This window comes from Natator depressus, chromosome 17, assembly GCF_965152275.1.
Source record: "Natator depressus isolate rNatDep1 chromosome 17, rNatDep2.hap1, whole genome shotgun sequence".
NCBI lineage: Eukaryota > Metazoa > Chordata > Testudines > Cheloniidae > Natator > Natator depressus.
In genome coordinates this window covers 8,703,751-8,721,704 of record NC_134250.1, presented here as the reverse complement: position 1 = coordinate 8,721,704, position 17,954 = coordinate 8,703,751, and the positions used below count along the sequence as shown (strand labels likewise).

The 17,954-nt window shown below is 37.3% G+C and overlaps 1 protein-coding gene across 14 annotated transcripts in view; it reads left to right on the top strand.

Annotated features, from left to right (window-relative positions):
- MSI2 (musashi RNA binding protein 2) overlaps positions 1-17,178 on the top strand; it is a 382,062-nt gene extending 364,884 nt beyond the window's left edge. For 10 of the 14 annotated variants that reach the window (XM_074974408.1, XM_074974413.1, XM_074974406.1 and 7 more), the window contains 3 exons: positions 7,043-7,251; positions 9,007-9,084; positions 12,770-17,178. In XM_074974408.1, the coding sequence (XP_074830509.1) occupies positions 7,043-7,251; positions 9,007-9,048 (251 nt within the window). In that variant the 3' untranslated portion in view covers positions 9,049-9,084; positions 12,770-17,178. The remainder of the gene's footprint in view (positions 1-7,042; positions 7,252-9,006; positions 9,085-12,769) is intronic. The other 4 variants (XM_074974416.1, XM_074974407.1, XM_074974414.1 and 1 more) reach the window with 1 other exon arrangement.
- The last annotated feature ends 776 nt before the right edge of the window (positions 17,179-17,954 follow it).

The window sequence follows — 17,954 nt, the reverse complement described above, 5'->3', positions numbered from 1 at the left end:
CGCTGACAGAGAAGCATTGCTTTCCCTTTGCAAATAGCATGTGGGGGTAGAATTTCCCAAGTCATCCTGACCTCTGTTCTGTAGTCGTAGGACAGTGAGTACTGAAAGTGCTGCAGAGGGTGCATATTCAGCCTGTTAGCACCCATCCCGTTGAGCAACTAAGAAGCAGAGCTGACAGGTTTCTGGAAGAAGTCAGGAGAAGGGCAGCTACTGTGTAGGATGTCATGGATGGGTATGTGGATTGGAGGAGGGAAAGGCAGGGGAAAGGATAGTGTCAAGTTAGTCTTTCCTTTTGCACTGGGCCTAGACTGAAAATAACCACCGTCAGCATGCGCCTTGTAAGACAGGAGGTAAAAAAAAATTGCCCTGCCCCCTGTAGGCTGCACAGTGAATTGGTGCCAAATTCAGCCACCAGGCAAAACTTCAAGTACAGGTGAAAATTAACTAGACACGGTGAATGATCAGAGCACAGCCAGTTGGGCTGTAACGAGACACACAACTAAGTCAAAGCACATATTGAACAAACAATCTCTGTTTCCCATTCTCTGCCACATCTGATGGATCCTGCCCCTCGATTACAGCTGCTCTAGGCACTGGACCATCTAACCCTCAGGGTAAGATACCACTGGCAAGGAGTGGCTGGGTCTGAGGAAATCTAGAAGATCCTCATGGTTGTATTCTGAGGACCCCTGAGTTGTGGGTGAGATATGAACCACAGATGCATACAATCTTTCCCACATCTCTCTTGACCCTACTCTGGTACAGTATCTGCTGGTAAAGACTGGGACCACAAATTCTGCATATGAGAAACTCGAAGGTTTGAGTTATTAGGCTGAAGTTGTACTGCTGTGAAATGTTCTGTGCAGAATGGTTTCATGATGTGCAATTGGTTAGTAAATTGGACCCAAACTTTTTAAGACGTGGAAAATGTGGGGCCTGATCAACAAGACTTCACAAGTACAATAAAATCCCTAGCAGTGGAGGAAGTTCACTGTGCCTGCCCATGTTTAATGCTGAGTCATCAGACAGTGATTTTGTGCTGAGCTAAGTAGAGACTTGCATCAGCTGGTTGGTGCCTTGGGTGGAAGGGGAAAATGGATAACACCTAATTCTTGATCTCCTTGGACTGACAGCCAAAAATGATATCGGAAAACAATAGTCCCCTACCTTTAGGTCAGCAAAACTCGCTTCCAACTCTTCTCTCCCGTAACCTGGACCTGATTCTGCCTACAGGGTATAATTCCGAGCAGAGTCTGTCTCCTTTTCTTTTCAGATTGGAACTCCATTGAAAGATGTGGCTCTTAAACTCTCTCTGGTTTCCCTAAACTAAAACCAGAAGTACCTCTGACCAGCTTTCACTTTTCCCTGTGGTTGAGGTGACAATTGGAAACTTTTAAATAAAAATATGGCCCCAAAACACCTCACTGTATTTTCTGGCATGAAACAATTTCAAGTTTTTTGGCTTTTTCTTTTAAAATCTGAGTCCACTTATTCACAGGTTTATATTAGACAAGATTTTTTTAAAGTGCTGTATATCTTAACAAAACACATCACTTTTTTCAGATCAGAGAAGTCAGTCACGGTCATTGCTGTTGTTTCAAATCTGCCTTAAAACTAGCTCTAGATCTAGCTGAATTTGGGTACTAATATTTCAAGAAGGCAGATATTTAGCAGCTCATCATGGGTGAGTGAATCCTTAAAATATGGCTTTTTGCAAAGTGTTTAGTCTTCTAGCAATTATGAGAGTTTTTCTATTTCCTTTATTGGGTCTAGAGCGAAGTGTCAGCTCTATAAAAGCTTCCAAACACTTCTATAAAATTTCTACAACCAGCTATTTTGCAGGCCAGGCTCACATGGGAACCTGAACATTCTATACCCAGATAGTATATTTACCAGATAATGGATCAGCGGGCACATTTTTCTTGTAGTCAGTTCTGTGGTCTGTGTGTAGTGTTAATTTTCTATCCACTGAATATCAAGTTATCTTGTTCTTATATTACATACCCGCAATCAGAAGGATAGTTGAATAAATAGTTGCCATCAACTTCTTGGATGTATGAAAACCAACATTCCCAGTGTTTTTAATGGAGATGGGGGGAGATGAGTCTCGCTTTTAGAAATCTGTTCGGTGGCTTTTAGTTTTCTCTCTTCCTTTCGGGAAACCACTAAAGCAAGTGTTTTCTTGTCATCCACCTATAAGTTTTGCAGTTGCAAATTGAATGATTTTACCCTGGATGCTGAGGTGTGTGCATATATTATTGGTTGTGGGGTTATAGCCACTTATCGCTAAATGATTTGTGCTACTATTAGCAGCATATTGGCATCAGTCAGCAACTCCAGTGAACGTGGGAAATCTGCCTTTGAGATCTTTTGTGTTCCCATTTTATCTCCCATGCAGGATGGTAAATACCTAAGGGATACTCATATTCCATCCCCTCTTCTCCTTGCTCTGTGCGTAGTAAAATCCTTTTCTAGTAAAGTATTGTTATTTTTAGTTATATTTGCACAGAACAACTTCATTTCTCAATATCAGGGTTACATTTTGCACAGGGCAGTGCACTGAAATGGGGTTTTCATTCATGACGATAAACAGAGCTGCTCTCTTGTGGAATTCACTACAAATGGCATGCCACTGTACGTTATGATTATTTTATTTTAACAAGGGGAATTTGTTTCCATCTAACTCACATTCCAGAGCTCCCTCAGTTTGATCCCAGGGAGAACAAATGAGTGTCCTTAGCTCTATTCCACTTTCAGTTTACCACAATGGGTACCAAAAGACAACCTCAATATAATCCATCAGCGTTAGGGAGTTATCTAAGGAGAAGTCTCTGCTTGAGATGGCTTGCCATTCTTACTGTCCCAAAAGATCTGTCCCATACCCTCAGCTGTGTAAATCAATATTGCTCCACTGAAAGTAATGGAGTGTTTCTGATTTACACTAGCTGAGGATCTAGCCCATATTGCTGCTCCTGTTAGACTTGAGGTGGTGTTTTATGAGGCTTACACAGTTGCTTCTTCAGTAAACACTGGATATATGCTAGGTTTCAGAGTAGCAGCCGTGTTAGTCTGTATCCCCAAAAAGAAAAGGAGTACGTGTGGCACCTTAGAGACTAACAAATTTATTAGAGCATAAGCTTTCGTGAGCTACAGCTCACTTCATCGGATGTACTCCTTTTCTTTTTGTGGATATATGCTGTAAGCATCAGTATCCAGATCTGCCAGCTCCGCCTCCCCAATACTTCATCCTTTCAAATATATTTTAAGTAAGCAAAAATATTTGAAGCTTTGAAATGTGTTTCTTCTACTCCCCTACACACGCAGCACAGCATTAGTTGGATATGTGATTTCTTCTGTTGGGGGGTCTCTGTTCTGCACATGTAGAAAGCTAGATGCTCTGATCTGGTCATTTCCATTTCTAGCTTCTCTCATCTTATGGATTTTGACACAGCTGTAGAGCAGAACAGCCATGCTAGATTACTGCACAACTCTCTAGAAACTGGTCATTGTTGGTGTAATTTTATCATTGTATCTTGAAATTAATATTGAAAACAGAGGGACCTGTTCAGCCCAGGTGTCACCTCCATTGACTTCAGTGAGTTACATTAGGGAGAAATTTGACCTATTTTGTGAATATTTTTTGGTTTTGTTTGTTTTTAATTAAACCCTTGGCATATTTGTATAATCTGCCCTGTGTTCTCTGGGGATTGCTACTTCTTCTTGACATTGTTATGACCTTGGGTTTTCCCAGCAAATCGTGTTCTGAAATGGAGCCTTCAAAATTACCTTTATTTAGAAGAGCTGGCCAATGCAGTAACACACCATCACACAGAGCGTATCTATTGTCCACATCATGAAGACACATTACAGTCAAAACCTGTACCGCTAGTCAGACTGCGGTGTCTTTCATAATAATAGACACTTTGTAAACCCTTTCCTCCCCTACACACATGCATATGTTTCAGTCTGAGAATTAAAAGCAAGTGACAGAAATGACAGTACAATTGTTTGTGTCATTGATGCCAGTGCTAGGATGGAACAAGACTGGGAACTTTCTTAAAACTCAGCAGTGTTATTTTTTAAGGTTCGCCACTAGCCCACTCTTGTGACCTTTGGCTGATGGTTGGACTGTTCGGGGTTATTTGTTTATCTACCCTGCACATGGTTAATTTTTTCCTTCTGGCATAGTTTGTTTCTAAGGAATGTGTGTCCTTATGTCCTCCTCCGTAAAGGCCCTGTCCCCATTCTTTGCAAATCAGCATGAAGGAAATTTAAAATGGTTTCTTTCCCTCCCGTGGATCTGTTAGAGGCCCATGGATTTGCTCAACTGGGCAAACCAGGTTTTCTGTGTGACTTGGCAGGAAAACCTGTATCCATTTAATTGAACCAGAAAAAAGAGTGTGCTAGAGCAAGATAATAAAGGGCTTTTGAATATCTCAGCTGGATATTTTTCTTCCTGAGTGAGAAGGCCAAATGTTATCTTGACATTTAATCTTTAATATTAAAAAATTGTGCTTTGTTTGCCAGCGTGTTCCAAAATAATCTGTTTACTCTCTCTTGCCTTATTTCTTTTAACTTGCTGAATTAGATGACCTACTTACTTCCTCCTGTTACCAGTTAAAAAGAGCCACAGTGCACAATTTGTGTTGTAAAATGGACTTTCCGACCAGTGCAAAGCCATTGGTTGCCATTTTACTTTTGCTGGTTAATTGATCTAGTTGAGTATTTAACTCTAGTGAAAGATTGCTCAGTTCTGAGCCAGTGGCATAATGGGAAATCCTGAATGATCGTGTCTCAATGGACTTAAGACTCCCACAGTGTGGGATGCTGAAGGCTATGTTGGCTGTACCAAATTTGCATATACATTTTTAACATGGAGCGGATCCAAAGCCCATTTTGTTCATTGGAAAGATTCTTAGAGTAGGACTATCATTTTTTCTTGGGTGTCTCTTGACAGAGAAATAGGACTTGCTCACCCTTACATTTCATCGGCAATAAAAACCTGCAATTGATCAGCTCAGTTCTTACCTGAAGATTACAGGGAGAGGGAGACCAGAAGCTGCCACACTTCACTCACCCCCTGTTTAACTCCTAACTTCCTCTCCTACCTGAAGGGGGGTTCCAAAGAGGATGGAGCTCGGCTGTTCTCAGTGGTTGCAGATGACAGAACGAGGACTAGTGGTCTCAAATTGCAGTGGGGGAGGTCTAGGTTGGATATTAGGAAACACTATTTCACTGGGAGGGTAGTGAAGCACTGGAATGGGTTACCTAGGGAGGTGGTGGAATCTCCATCCTTAGAGGTTTTTAAGGCCTGTCTTGACAAAACCCTGGCTGGGATGATTTAGTTGGTGTTGGTCCTGCTTTGAGCAGGGGGTTGGACTAGATGACCTCCTGACGTCTCTTCCAACCCTAATCTTCTATGATTCTATGATAGTCTGCAGGAGACTCAGAAAAAGAGAGAGGCCAAAACCCTGGAGCTGTGTAGCCTTGAACTTCGGGGAAATACAAAACTTTGTAGCCTGGACCTGTTTCTAATAGCTACTTTATACTAATAATTCAGAGATAATGAAAGGTTGGGTATGACTGTGTAGTGTTTAATTTCACGTTTAGGTCTGTCTGTCTCTCTATAACTAGGTGGAACAGCCTGTGCAATTAAATTTGAGAAGGACAGGTCTCTTCAGGTCATGGCGTGGATTCCATCTGCTATATTTAGGGTTTTTTAAAAAGGTGTTTAAATACCCGCCTCTTCAGAATTGATAACTCAAACCTCACTAGCTGTTACAAATAGAATGATAACTAAGGTTTATTTAATTGAGGCCTTGCCAGACTACATATCTTTTTGATTTATTTGTCCTTTCACTGTGCTTATTTATTTGAAAGCCATCTTGTTCAGTCTAGTCTAATTAAGTGAGGGAAACTGAAACCAACTGTGAGCAGTTTAAAATACATGTGTGTGTATATATACACTAACTTTATCTGGCTTTCAAGGGGATGCTATGAGAATAGGTGGGCTTTATGGTGCATACAGGCATGTTTCTATGCAATTCTGTAAGGACCTTGGAAGTAACATAGCTTGCTGCAAGATAAACCTATTTCCATTTGAGTCTTCCTAGCCTGCTAACATTTCTCTTTGCATTCAAGTCTTTTACTCATAAATTTTACATTCCAGAGTGATTGTGAGAAATGCCAAAATCTGATCATCTAACATGCTTAAAGATCCAAATTTATCCGTTAGCATCTTTTTCCGACTTCAAAAAATTAAATTTCTTTTACTTCCCCTTAAGGAGGTGAGTGTCATAGATCCTATGGAATTCTTTTTTGGTTTTGATCTTCACTTACTTATTTTGTGCAGTTTTGGAGACAGAGGGAGGTCCTTGCTCTCCAAATCTAAGGAACAAAAAAAAAATCTCCCTCATAACAATTAAAAAGAAAAGTTACTCCAAAATGTTCCATTCCATATCATTTTTTTTAACAAACCAAACCTTTTAGACATTGAAATCTTTATGTAGCTTACAGCTAAAAGGGCGGGAAAGGGGGAGGTTTGGTAAAGTATTGAATGGATCCAAAAATGATTTTACTAGATGTGATTTGCTTTATTTGCTGTCAACATTTTAATATCAATATTAACACAATGTGTAGTCTAAAACTAGTTCCTTTGTAGTTTGCATGGGATGTGAATGCTGTCTCGACGTGCCCAGATCTAGAAAACTTGTTACTACTGCATGAGCATCAAATCAGATGTTGAAAAATATCTATATAGTTTGTGATAATTTGGTGAAAATGAGCACCTACAGTCTCTGGTTGCAGTAGTGTGTTGAATGATTGTTTTTATATATATATATATCTCTATCTATATATATTTGGAGCTCCAAGCTTCTTAGTAGTATGGGCTGACTATTATTCAGTACTTGCTCTCCTATCGCATGGCCTTGGTTAAGTGTTAGAAGTTGGGCCTAGGCTGTTTATTCTAGTGTTTGGCTTTATAATAACTCTGCATGCTAGGCTTCTGGCCTCATACCCAGCTTTATTCTCTGCACACCAGTCTTGAATAGCTACAGTGCTCAACCGAATTTTGGCGCACCCGCTTCCCCGGCAGGCTCCAATCCAGCCCGGCCAGGAGGATTTCCAGGGGCTAACAGCCCAGGTCCAGTCGCAGACCTCTACGGTACAGCCAGTCAGGACTCCGGTGTTGGTAATTACATAAGTGCTGCCAGCCCTCAGCCAGGCTCTGGCTTTGGCCATGGAATCGCTGTAAGTAACCGTTTCTTTCCCTTCTCCACTTGGGTAATTTGAATTTAGTTCAGGAATTTTTTGTAGAGATTTTTTTTTAAATTAAAAATGAACTGTGCAGTGCACTGCTCATGTAGCCTTTTACCATTTTGTGATACTATTCTATCTAACTTGCTCAATTTACTAATAGACTTGTTTCAAAACGGCACACTCCACTGCCCTGGCACTTGAATTATAAGCGGAATTGAAAATGCTTGTGTGACCCCCTACTCCTCTATTAGAGATTTGACATACTTTAAACTGTAATATTTTAAAAAATGCTTAAAGTTTCTGTTCATTTTAAATTTAAGTCTCTCTCTTTCTGTAGAACAAATATTTTAGGTTGAGGCACCGAACGGCATATAATGCCCCAATTCTTTATCTCTATTGAAGAGAAAGTGGGCCTTTGCTTTAGCATCTCCAGTTCTGCAAACATACATGTCCTTAATTTAAAACAGGTGAATAGTCCTACTCATATCCATAGGACTATTTACATGCTTAACGTTAAGTACGTTCACAAGTGTTTGCAGAATCGAGGCCTTAGTATGGAATCGAAGAAGGAAAGTTAGCCTGAGATGATGTGTGCTCAACATGTTGATAACTAGTTTATTGCTAACATTTCTTGAAATTGGAAGGTCACAAGTAAGTCTCTACTATTTTTTTTTCTCAAGTCAATGGGAAATATTTTCATGGTTCTACCATCTAACTAATGTAGGCAATGGAAATTTACTTAACAAACTTGCATGCTCTTTTTCAGATTGTATTGTTTTACCTCTGTGCGTTAGCATGAATGTGTTTGAATCTGTTTAGTGGCTGTCAGACTTTGAAATGGGAAATCAGCTCCCCCCCCCCCCCAAAAAAAAATTGTAAGCAAACAATGAGATTTTTTTCATTGTTTGTTTTCCATCTTAGCTGTAGAGAGCCGTTTCAAAAGATTACTCAGAACCAAAGGCGAGAGTAATGTTAATATTTTAGCCAAATTGGTTGGGGGGGAAAATGTGGTGCAGACAAAGCTCCTGAAATTAATGAACGTGGTTTTCATTGTATTTTTGAAATACCTTTTTGCAGCCTTCTAGTTGTGCCCTAATATTCTGAATTCTTGTTCAATTCCATTCCCATCATAAGGTCACTTACGTATCTTGACAATCTCATAGGATCAGTTGTGCTATGAAATGTGAATTATTATTATTCTGCCAAGAGCTACGTCAATTTAAACTGCCATCTATCACCACTTACTACACCCCTCGTTTCCACTTTTCGCCTAAAGAAAAAGACCTGTTTGTTCTTGAAAACTTACGCACTTTGACCTCTGCAATGTCCTGATTGTCAAATAATAATAATAATACATTTGGCATCCTGTTTTGTCTGTTCTGTCATTTTTTAAGAAAGTATTTTCTCTCTGACGTGCAGATTGGCAGCCTCTTAATTCCTCCTCTCCCCCCATAACCTTATCGAGAAAATGGGGGTCTTTTTTATTCTTTATTTTTTTAACATTGTCCATTTACTAATCCTAATGTTTAAAAAACCCAAATTTTAGAGGAGGGGGGGTGAGAAGATTAGTGTCTTGGAAAGGTAAGATTAGAATTCAACACATCAAGTCAGTGGTGACCAGAGAACAGCTTTCTTAAATACATATTCATGCTGGCAACACAGTCCTTTGATAATTACTTGCCAAAAAAATAATAATCTGTTCCCATGTATAGAACACTGATGACCTTAATAATTGTACAATTTTAGGGACCTTTGATTGCAACGGCTTTTACAAATGGATACCATTGAAACGTTACACATGGTTGGTTGCCATCTCACTTTGAGGTATTACAATATATACCATTTGTATTTTATGCTAAGCTAGTATTTCCCATATATATTTTAAATTAAAAAAACACCTTTTGATCTTCACTTTCTTTTTTCCTTGGCCTCTAATCATTCCTTTTTGCAATTGTTTGATTTTAAAATAATCTTGTGGGTTGGAAACTGGAAGAGAATCAGGAGCTAGAACCCAACAAAGTTAGTGTTTTGACATTTATTAAGCTTAGAGAAGTCGCTTGCATTCTTTGAAAGCCAAAGGAAGAAATGATGATTCCAGAAGTCTTGGGGGAAACAAATGAAAAAGTGTCAGTGGGCAGCATTGCTGTGAGGATGACGGATTTGCTATGAATGCAGTTTTCTAAAAATAAGTGAGCACCATTGCTTTATTGCAAAGAAAACCATAATTCATAATTAAGTACTGTACCAAATATTACAGCTATGAGATAACATTGTTACTAGTAACCATAGAACAATTATCTAGATTAAAAAATTAAACCTCAGCAAATTAAATTAAAGGCATTACCTTAGTATTTGGATCACTGCCAGTTTCCTACCCTTTTAACTGAGCTTGAGTTAATTACATGTTTTTAAAAAATTGTTTGGCCTTTTGGCATATTCATTTTTGCAAATGAATATTCTTATACCTCTAATAGTGTAAATTAAAAAGTCAGTCAATGCAAAAGTTATACCTATTAAACCATGTGTTTACCTTTGTAGTTTACATTTTTCTATATGGATACAAAATAAATTTAAATGTCAAATTTTATTTCTATTGATTCTTAGCTAGGAATAAATCTGATCAGTCACATTTTAAATTTCAAATAAATCTATGGACTTAAAATCATAATTACAGAGGGGAGGGGGATTGTTCCAGTACATGTGGAGGGTACTTAATGTGTATATGTACCAATATATGCAAAAAAAAAAAACAACAAAAAAAAAACACCCCTACCTTGAAAAAGAAAACCAACCTCCCCCCCCCACCCCTTATCCATCAAGCCATGATCACCCCACAAAATGCCCATTGATGCTGGGCTGCATGATTTTTGTATCTAATTGAGATGGTACATTGATCAGTTTATAACTATTACTGTGTTATGATCTCCTTTAATGTATGACAAGAAATGGTCATGTGTATCTCCTGCATTTTAGCATAAATGTGTATTTTAAATTTTTAAGAATGTTTCCTAAACTAAACTAATTTGGTCCACAAAATATACATTTTACTCTCCCCATAAAAATGATAAGCACTCATTTTTAATCCTAGTTATTTTTGGTGACATTACAGTGTGTGTATACACACACAGTAATTGGTTTATAATGCTTCATTATTATTGTGTCCATATCCTTCATAAAAACAAGCTGTGGACTTCAAAGCATGTTGGGGATTTTAACAAAACAGTAATTTGAACTAATAATGCTGCAAAACAGGAAATGTTAACAAAATTAATATATTGCAATCATCTTAAACCTACCACAGCACATCAAGCTGTAACCATTATTTACTGGCCAGTGTTACAAGTGCAATCATTAATGACTTAAAAACAGAAATAGCTGTTAACACTGCTCATTACTAATTAAAATTGATTGGGTGGGGGGCGTTGTCCCTATTATTAATTTCTCAAGGCCTACCGAGTTTGAAATTTGTAATTGTGACAGTGCCTCCCAAAATATACTTCCACTTATCTCACTATGGTTTCCTCTTCCATCTGTGGGCAGGCTCCACTGCTCCATCTTACAAGGGTCTGCTAATATGGTGGTTCTCCACATGCAGAGGACTTTCTCTAAAGCAAAAATCTCATCTTGATACTGAGATGGGATGTGATAGTTTTCAAACAGGGTCTTCAAAAATTACATTACTTAAAATGAATTGTGGTGAATTTCATGTCAAGGTCCAGCCCTTCTGCATACTCTTAAGTGTGCAAGCTTTCCGGTCTGCCAGCATGTCCTTCATCTCCCTCCTGCTGGAATACAACTCAGGCTACCCCTGCACTGCAGCCACAGGTGTGATTTGCAGCTTGTGCAGACGTACCTCGAGCTAGCTCACTAAAGCGAGGACACTGCAGCACAAACCTGCCTAGTTACGTACTCGCTTGTGCAGCCCATGCTGAAATCGACCTGCTTATTTTTAGCAAGCTCGCTAGAGCAGCGGTTCTCAGCCTGGGGTTAGGCAGAGGTCTTCCAGGGGGTGCATCAACTCATCTAGTATTTGCCTGCTTTTACAACAGGCTACATAAAAAGCACTAACAAAGTCAGTACAAACTAAAATTTCATACAGACAATGACTTGTTTATACTGCTCTATAGACTAGACACTGAAATGTAAGTACAATATTTATATTCCAATCAATTTATAATATATGGTAAAAATGAGAGAGTTGGCAATTTTTCAGTAAGTGTGTGCTGTGTGACACTTTGTCTGATTTTGTAAGCAAGTCGTTTTTAAGTGAGGTGAAACTTGGGGGGACACCAGACAAATCAGACTCCCGAAAGGGGTCCAGTCGTCTGGAAAGGTTGAGAGGCACTGCCCTAAAGTACATCGAGACAAGATGCAAATCACACCCCTGCCTGCACTGTAGATATCGCACCCTCAATTGCAGGGTGGGTTTTTTATATTTGTCATAATTAAAATCATTTCTGTAGTGAAGTTTAAATAATAATTACCCCCCTCTGTCCCAATCCTGCAAAAATTGACATAGAAGAATAGTCCTGTTGCAGTCAGTTGGATTACTGACATACGTAAGTGTCTGCAGGATCGGTGAGTTAGGTGTTACACATCCACTTATAAAAGTAATCATTACTGTTGAAATGTACCCATTTAAAAGTTACCACCATCTAGCAAGTACTTTAACAGTTTTAGAATATGCATGTTATAAAGCTATGTAAACTCAGTAGTGTGACTGGTGCATAAGGAGATTTTCCAGTACTTCTGATGAATCTAGTAGTATTTTATTGTTCCCAAATATTAGTGAACAAAAAACAAACAAACCAAAACCACCCTGTAAAAGTACAAAAGGAGCTCATCAAACGAGCACTGAATTTGACACCGAGGTATTTACTTTACCTTTGTAAATGTATTTGAAAGAGAAGATCGATAGCAGAGCAGAATTTAAGCTATGCTTTTCATTCCAGAGTAACCCCATAAACTTCAATTATGTCACTCTGGATTTACACCAGGTGATTTAGAACAGATTATGGCCCAAAACACAGGTGTTAAAATTTAAGTACGCTTCTCATTTTGATATTAAAAATTTTGCACAGTTCCCATGCATTGGCCCTTTGCCATGCCTTTTGCCAACATCACCTGCTATTTACATAAACTAAATAGGTCATGTTTAGACTACTTCTGTTCACCTTTTTGTATTTAAGTGATATTACATTTTTTCATTTTACATATTATTAATAGTGGGTCTGATACTGAAAGGCACTGAGCTCCCAGTGACTTCAACAAGAGCTACTGGTCCTCAGCGTATCCCTGGGTCAGGTCTATTATATATCAAGTTTATACTGCGTGGCACTAATTGCACAAAGTAGATCAAAACAACATACAATGACCTGCACAGGAATTCCACTGAGCTATTTACAAATATAGGTCCATAATAAACCCCGTGGGAACTCCTCTAGATTTGGGAACTTCTGTTACTCTCAAAAAATGTGGTTATGTTATGTGTTCTTTTTATCCTTTATAGAGTATATCTGGATGTCCAGGCAAGACAGGGCGAAGTTTCTGAATGGTCCCATGTTCAGGTGATATCATCAGACTTTGAGCACTACATCATCACCAATAACATAAATAAACTGGAGGTGGCACTCTATGGACTTAGGTTGTTTAAAATCTCTCTCATCATCTCATGAATCTGCTGTACTATAAAAACAGCTTTTAAAATATGTATATATAATCCATTTCTCTTTTGTTTTATTTTCTTGATGGGTTCCCCCCCTCTTAAATCTGTTTGAATCACATTTGACATACGCTCATAGTCATGTAGTTCTAATTTGTGTATCTAGTAAAAGCCTAACCATCGTGTAACTGTTTATATTAAGGGGTTTTCTTTTCTTTTCCTTCCTTTTTACTTTTGTTTTATGTAGTTGTTGCTTAAAGGATGCTGAGATGGTAACATGAGTCTCAGTCTTTTGGTACCAATTCTGAAACTGTAAAAACTTTTCAGGTGGAATTTTAGCACACACTGAATTAGAAGTAGAGCAAGAGCAGCGGGTGGGCTGAAGTCAAGTTTCTCGTTTGCATTGCATGGGAGCTGAGTAGCAGGATCTCTAGCCGTTCTTTTGATTTGTGACATCTTTGTTAACCTAATTATATCTATTTTCGGCAATAAGGTAAGGACTGCAAAATTTTTTGTGTCCTTCTTTTTCTATAAGTGCTTTTTTTGGTTGAAAGAGGTGATATAAGGTTTTTTGAAATTGTGAATTCTGAAAAAAAAAAAAAAACAACACTGTAAATACAATTCCATTAACTACATATAAACTACTAAGAAAGAGAAAGAGAAATACAAAATATTTTTGTGATGGAGTCAGTCCAAGGCAGTTTCTCTACTAAATGGAAGAAAAAAAGTTTTAAACGTTTAGATCAACTGCCAGAGCTGGCCCATAAGAGTTAGATTAACACTGTTTAGCTTGCTCTGTAGGTGTGTTAGACCTTATAACTGTACTAGCGTCATACCAGCATATTAACTAGTCATATGTGCACAGCTTAAAAGGTAACAGTTTAGTTATATTTTTTAATTTAAGAACGGCTTTTTCCCAAGACTGAAAAAGAAGCTACAATTTTAATATTTAAAGTATTTAAAGTTTGAAGCACACCTTTATTAGTCATTATTTTAAATTAGATCAACTTGCTGTCCAGTCATTTCAGCTGCTCTGTATGTCCTATAAAGCTCTGACAGAGAAGAGATTCCTCTTCAGTGTCTAACATGCCATAGGAAGAGCAGTGTTAAAGCTTGCATTATACCTTTTATCCATTATTTTCTATATTAACAAATTAGGAAAGCAACCTTTTTATTGTTTGTTTGTTTGGAATACCTCAGTGCTACAAGTATCACCCTAGAAGCGACAGAAGATTTTAATTTATTGTAGATGTAAACAGAATTAAAAAAGTATAAAACATCATTGCACTGTGACTGGTAGGGGGAAAAACTGACAGTTTCCTATTTGCACATGTTTAATATTTGGCTGTTATATATATGGTCCTCTGTTGGGGGAGGAAACTTATGAAGGATATTTTTTAATTTAATTTTTTTAATATTGGTAAATAGGCCTGCAACAGCAAAATAGAAGTACAACATGGTAGGTGGCATTAAGAACATACTGTAGTATGGATATATTTCTTCTTTTTTTAACGTAATATTGACAAGTTTTATTAATATTTTTTTAAATTGTTACGTTTATAAATTTGGTACTTTAGGTACAGCCAGTATAAGACACTGAATGCGACATTTGTTAAAAAGAGCTGCTGCACTCCTATTTTTGTAAATTTTACTAACAAGTAGACTAATGTAGACATTCAATAGACCAGGTAGAGCAAGGCATCTTTTAAAAAAAAACAAACAAGGCATCGTAATGCTATCTGAATGGAAAAAAACCTTGTTTTTCTTGTTTTTTAAAAATGAAATCATGCTTTTTTTGTGTAATAGTTTAGGTTTTTTGTTTTGTTTTTTTTTCTTATTTCAGAACAACCAGGTTTAAGCAAAATGCTGGACGCTTTTTAAATATTGAGACTTGATCAAGTAATAAAATAACAGTTCTTTAAAAAATAAAAATAATAAAAAAAACACAAACCAAATTCCCTGAGATCCAATGTATAAGTCAGGGAATTTTTTATTAATATTTTGTCAATGTTGATGACGTACTGTACTACCATTTGTTTTTCCTCTCCATTCCCTATCACCTCATAGAATATTCTTTGTTGATCATTGTTGTATGTTAATAGTGTATAAAATGGCTATCTTGTAAGAGTGCTGTCCTGATGCTAGTGTAGTGAATTTTCCCCCCTCCTCTTTCTCTCTTCCTCTTCTAGTACATATTGGTAGGTGTATTGTAATTAAGGTTAAAAATTTAGATGTAGTTATTCAGATTTAGGACCAGTAAGGATAGAACTTTCTCTTATTTAAGAAAAAATGCTAATAATTTTGGGCAGTTTCTTCCTTTTTTCCCCGTCTTATTTTATTTTATTTTTTGCTGATCTGATGTGGTTTCAACTAACCAAAGGTCTCACAATGTTAAAAATGCTGGCAAACTCTTAAAGCATTTTGTAGATCCCCACCCTTGACTTTAAAAAGGGGGTGTGCCATACTACCTTAAATGCTAATGCTAGATATGCAAAACTGGATTTTTTTAATTTATTTTTTAAAAGAGGGAGGCATGGTATATTAAAATGATTTTACTAAGAGAAAAAATATTTTTTTAAGAATGCTCAGAAGAAATTGATAATCTGTGTGAATATGTTTTAGATGTTTATATACCTTTTGAAAAGTCCCAGTGGCCCATAGCACAAATATTGTGGAACCTGATATGTTTTTGATGTGGCTACCTAGACTAAGGTTCACTTTAGTCCCCCACTCATTTAGAAGTCCATTTTGAAGGATTTTCTTTGTAAATTATTTTAGCACAAAGGTTCAGCTACATCTTTATTTTAGTCAAGCACAGTGGCGAATGCACTGATACAACTGTTACCCTGGGAGTTTTCAAAAAAGAGAGACTCCTGCCTACTTGTGCAAATGGGCAACAAAAAATAGCTCCTACTCACCCATGAAGTCCACTATTAACGTAGAGATAGGTTTTCCTGTCCCTCTCCAGACTGGGATACGCCATACCCATTTCTGGTAGACCTGCATTATGATACAGTGGGACAACTTTTGTTACTAAACACAATGTAAATTTTGGAGGGATTGCAGTATCTAGGAAAATTTAGTTAACGAGGGTAACTACCCTCCTCCCCCCACCTCAAAAAATAATATTAATTTGTGATTGACTTGATTAAAATGAAGACTGATCTATCTGTCCTTTTTGTTTTCAATACTTCATAATGTTCATTTTAATTTGAATTTGTAGCTTGGACTTTAAGGTAGCATGGCTCTGTTGCTGTAATTTTTTTTTTCATTGTACAGCAGTATACAGCTGGTGAATGTTACACATCTTGCTAGATTAGTTTAAATCATTGGGTAATTATGGGTAATAATGACCTGAAAGGTGTTCAGATTTTTTTTCTTCCCCCCAGCTATAAAACCTGTAATGCTATTTTGACCTTTAGTGTGAATGAGGGCTAGTGACTTCAGCCACAAAAACCATCCTGTTTCATTCTGCCATTCACTCAATGCAACATAATCTATAATAAAGCAATATTGTTTATTACATTTTTATTGACAGTCAGCCATGGTTATATATGATATTGCATATGAAATTGTTTACAAAAACACTAACTCATCTTTTATGCTGTGGAAATGTCTCTTGGGTGGAACTTTTGTGGATGATTGTTTTTTAAAAGCAAAACAGATGAGACAGGAAAATGGGAGACACTGCATTGAAGACACAGGGGCAGATTCTGTGGTCTGCATACATACACTGTAGAGTTTCATAAGTACAGAATCTAATTCAAACCCATTTTTGTGTGTGAACACTACATGAGGAGATTCTGTAAGCTAAGCAATACTTTAATACTGTAATAAAATTTACCAAAAACAAGTAGTTAAGAAAGTCAATCTAAGTGATCTGTTCACAAGTTTCCAAACAATCAGAATGTATTGTCTTGACAGAATTTCATTTCAGTGTAAAAATCAAAGCTAAAAAACTTTGACAAGAAGCAGGAGTCACCCATGTTATAAAACTGTATTCTGTACATACTCTGACACAACGTGTGGGATCTCTGTGTGTCATTTTGACTGTAGTGGATAGCAAATACAATTCATTATATGTTGTACAAGTTCTGAATTCCATCAGTAATAGAATGCAAGTCTAAGCATTTCAGGTGGTCATAAATGTACCTAAACAAACTCTGGCACAGTGGCAGGCCTAGCCCTTCCTTTTATACTTTAGTATGAACTGATGAGAACTTTGGTAGTGACTTTTTTTTTTTAAACTATATAAACACACACATATACATATATCTGTATCTATATATCAAGCATCTTTCAGGTCTCTGTGTATGGCTTTCTAAAGCCCTGTTGTAAAATACTATGTGGATGGGGGTCTCTCACATCACAGATGTGGAAAGTATAATTTTATATTTGTATTTTCAAATAAATAAGTTTGTGAAAGGTTTCCATCCTCTACTGTGGTCCAGAAATCAATGTGTTTGTCTGACAAAAAAATAAAATAAACTGTTTTGAACAGAGTTGTGGAGTCCCCTTCATTATGAGTGTGAAATGTATTGTTTTGTACCACAGGGTCTGCATTTGTTTCCCCTTCTGCTGCTGCTCTTACCTTAATATGGTCATACTCTTCTTACACATTAGAAGCAGGTGGGCAATTGCTGATTGTATGTTTTTCTGCTGTGCTTGGCTGGAACAATGAGCACAAAATCTAGTTATCACCAAGAAAACAACCTTCATGCCATGTAAGTTCATGTATCCCTCCCTAGCAGATGTGGGAAGTGCAGAGCACCGTCTTTATTACACTGTCTTTGTATGACACAGTCTTAATCAAGGGGGAAGTTATAGTAATTACATAGTGGTATTTCTAATGCTCCTGCCTCGAGTTTGTATCTATTTCAAACTGCAGCAGTTTGAGGTAGAGTTGAGTTATACATAACTATATATATACAAATACCCCTCTAGATTTTTTTTCCCTTGAGCTGGTGTGGTTTTAACAAACCATCTAGAGATATCTCTGTCTAGCTCTATGTATAGAGAAAGATGTCTATCT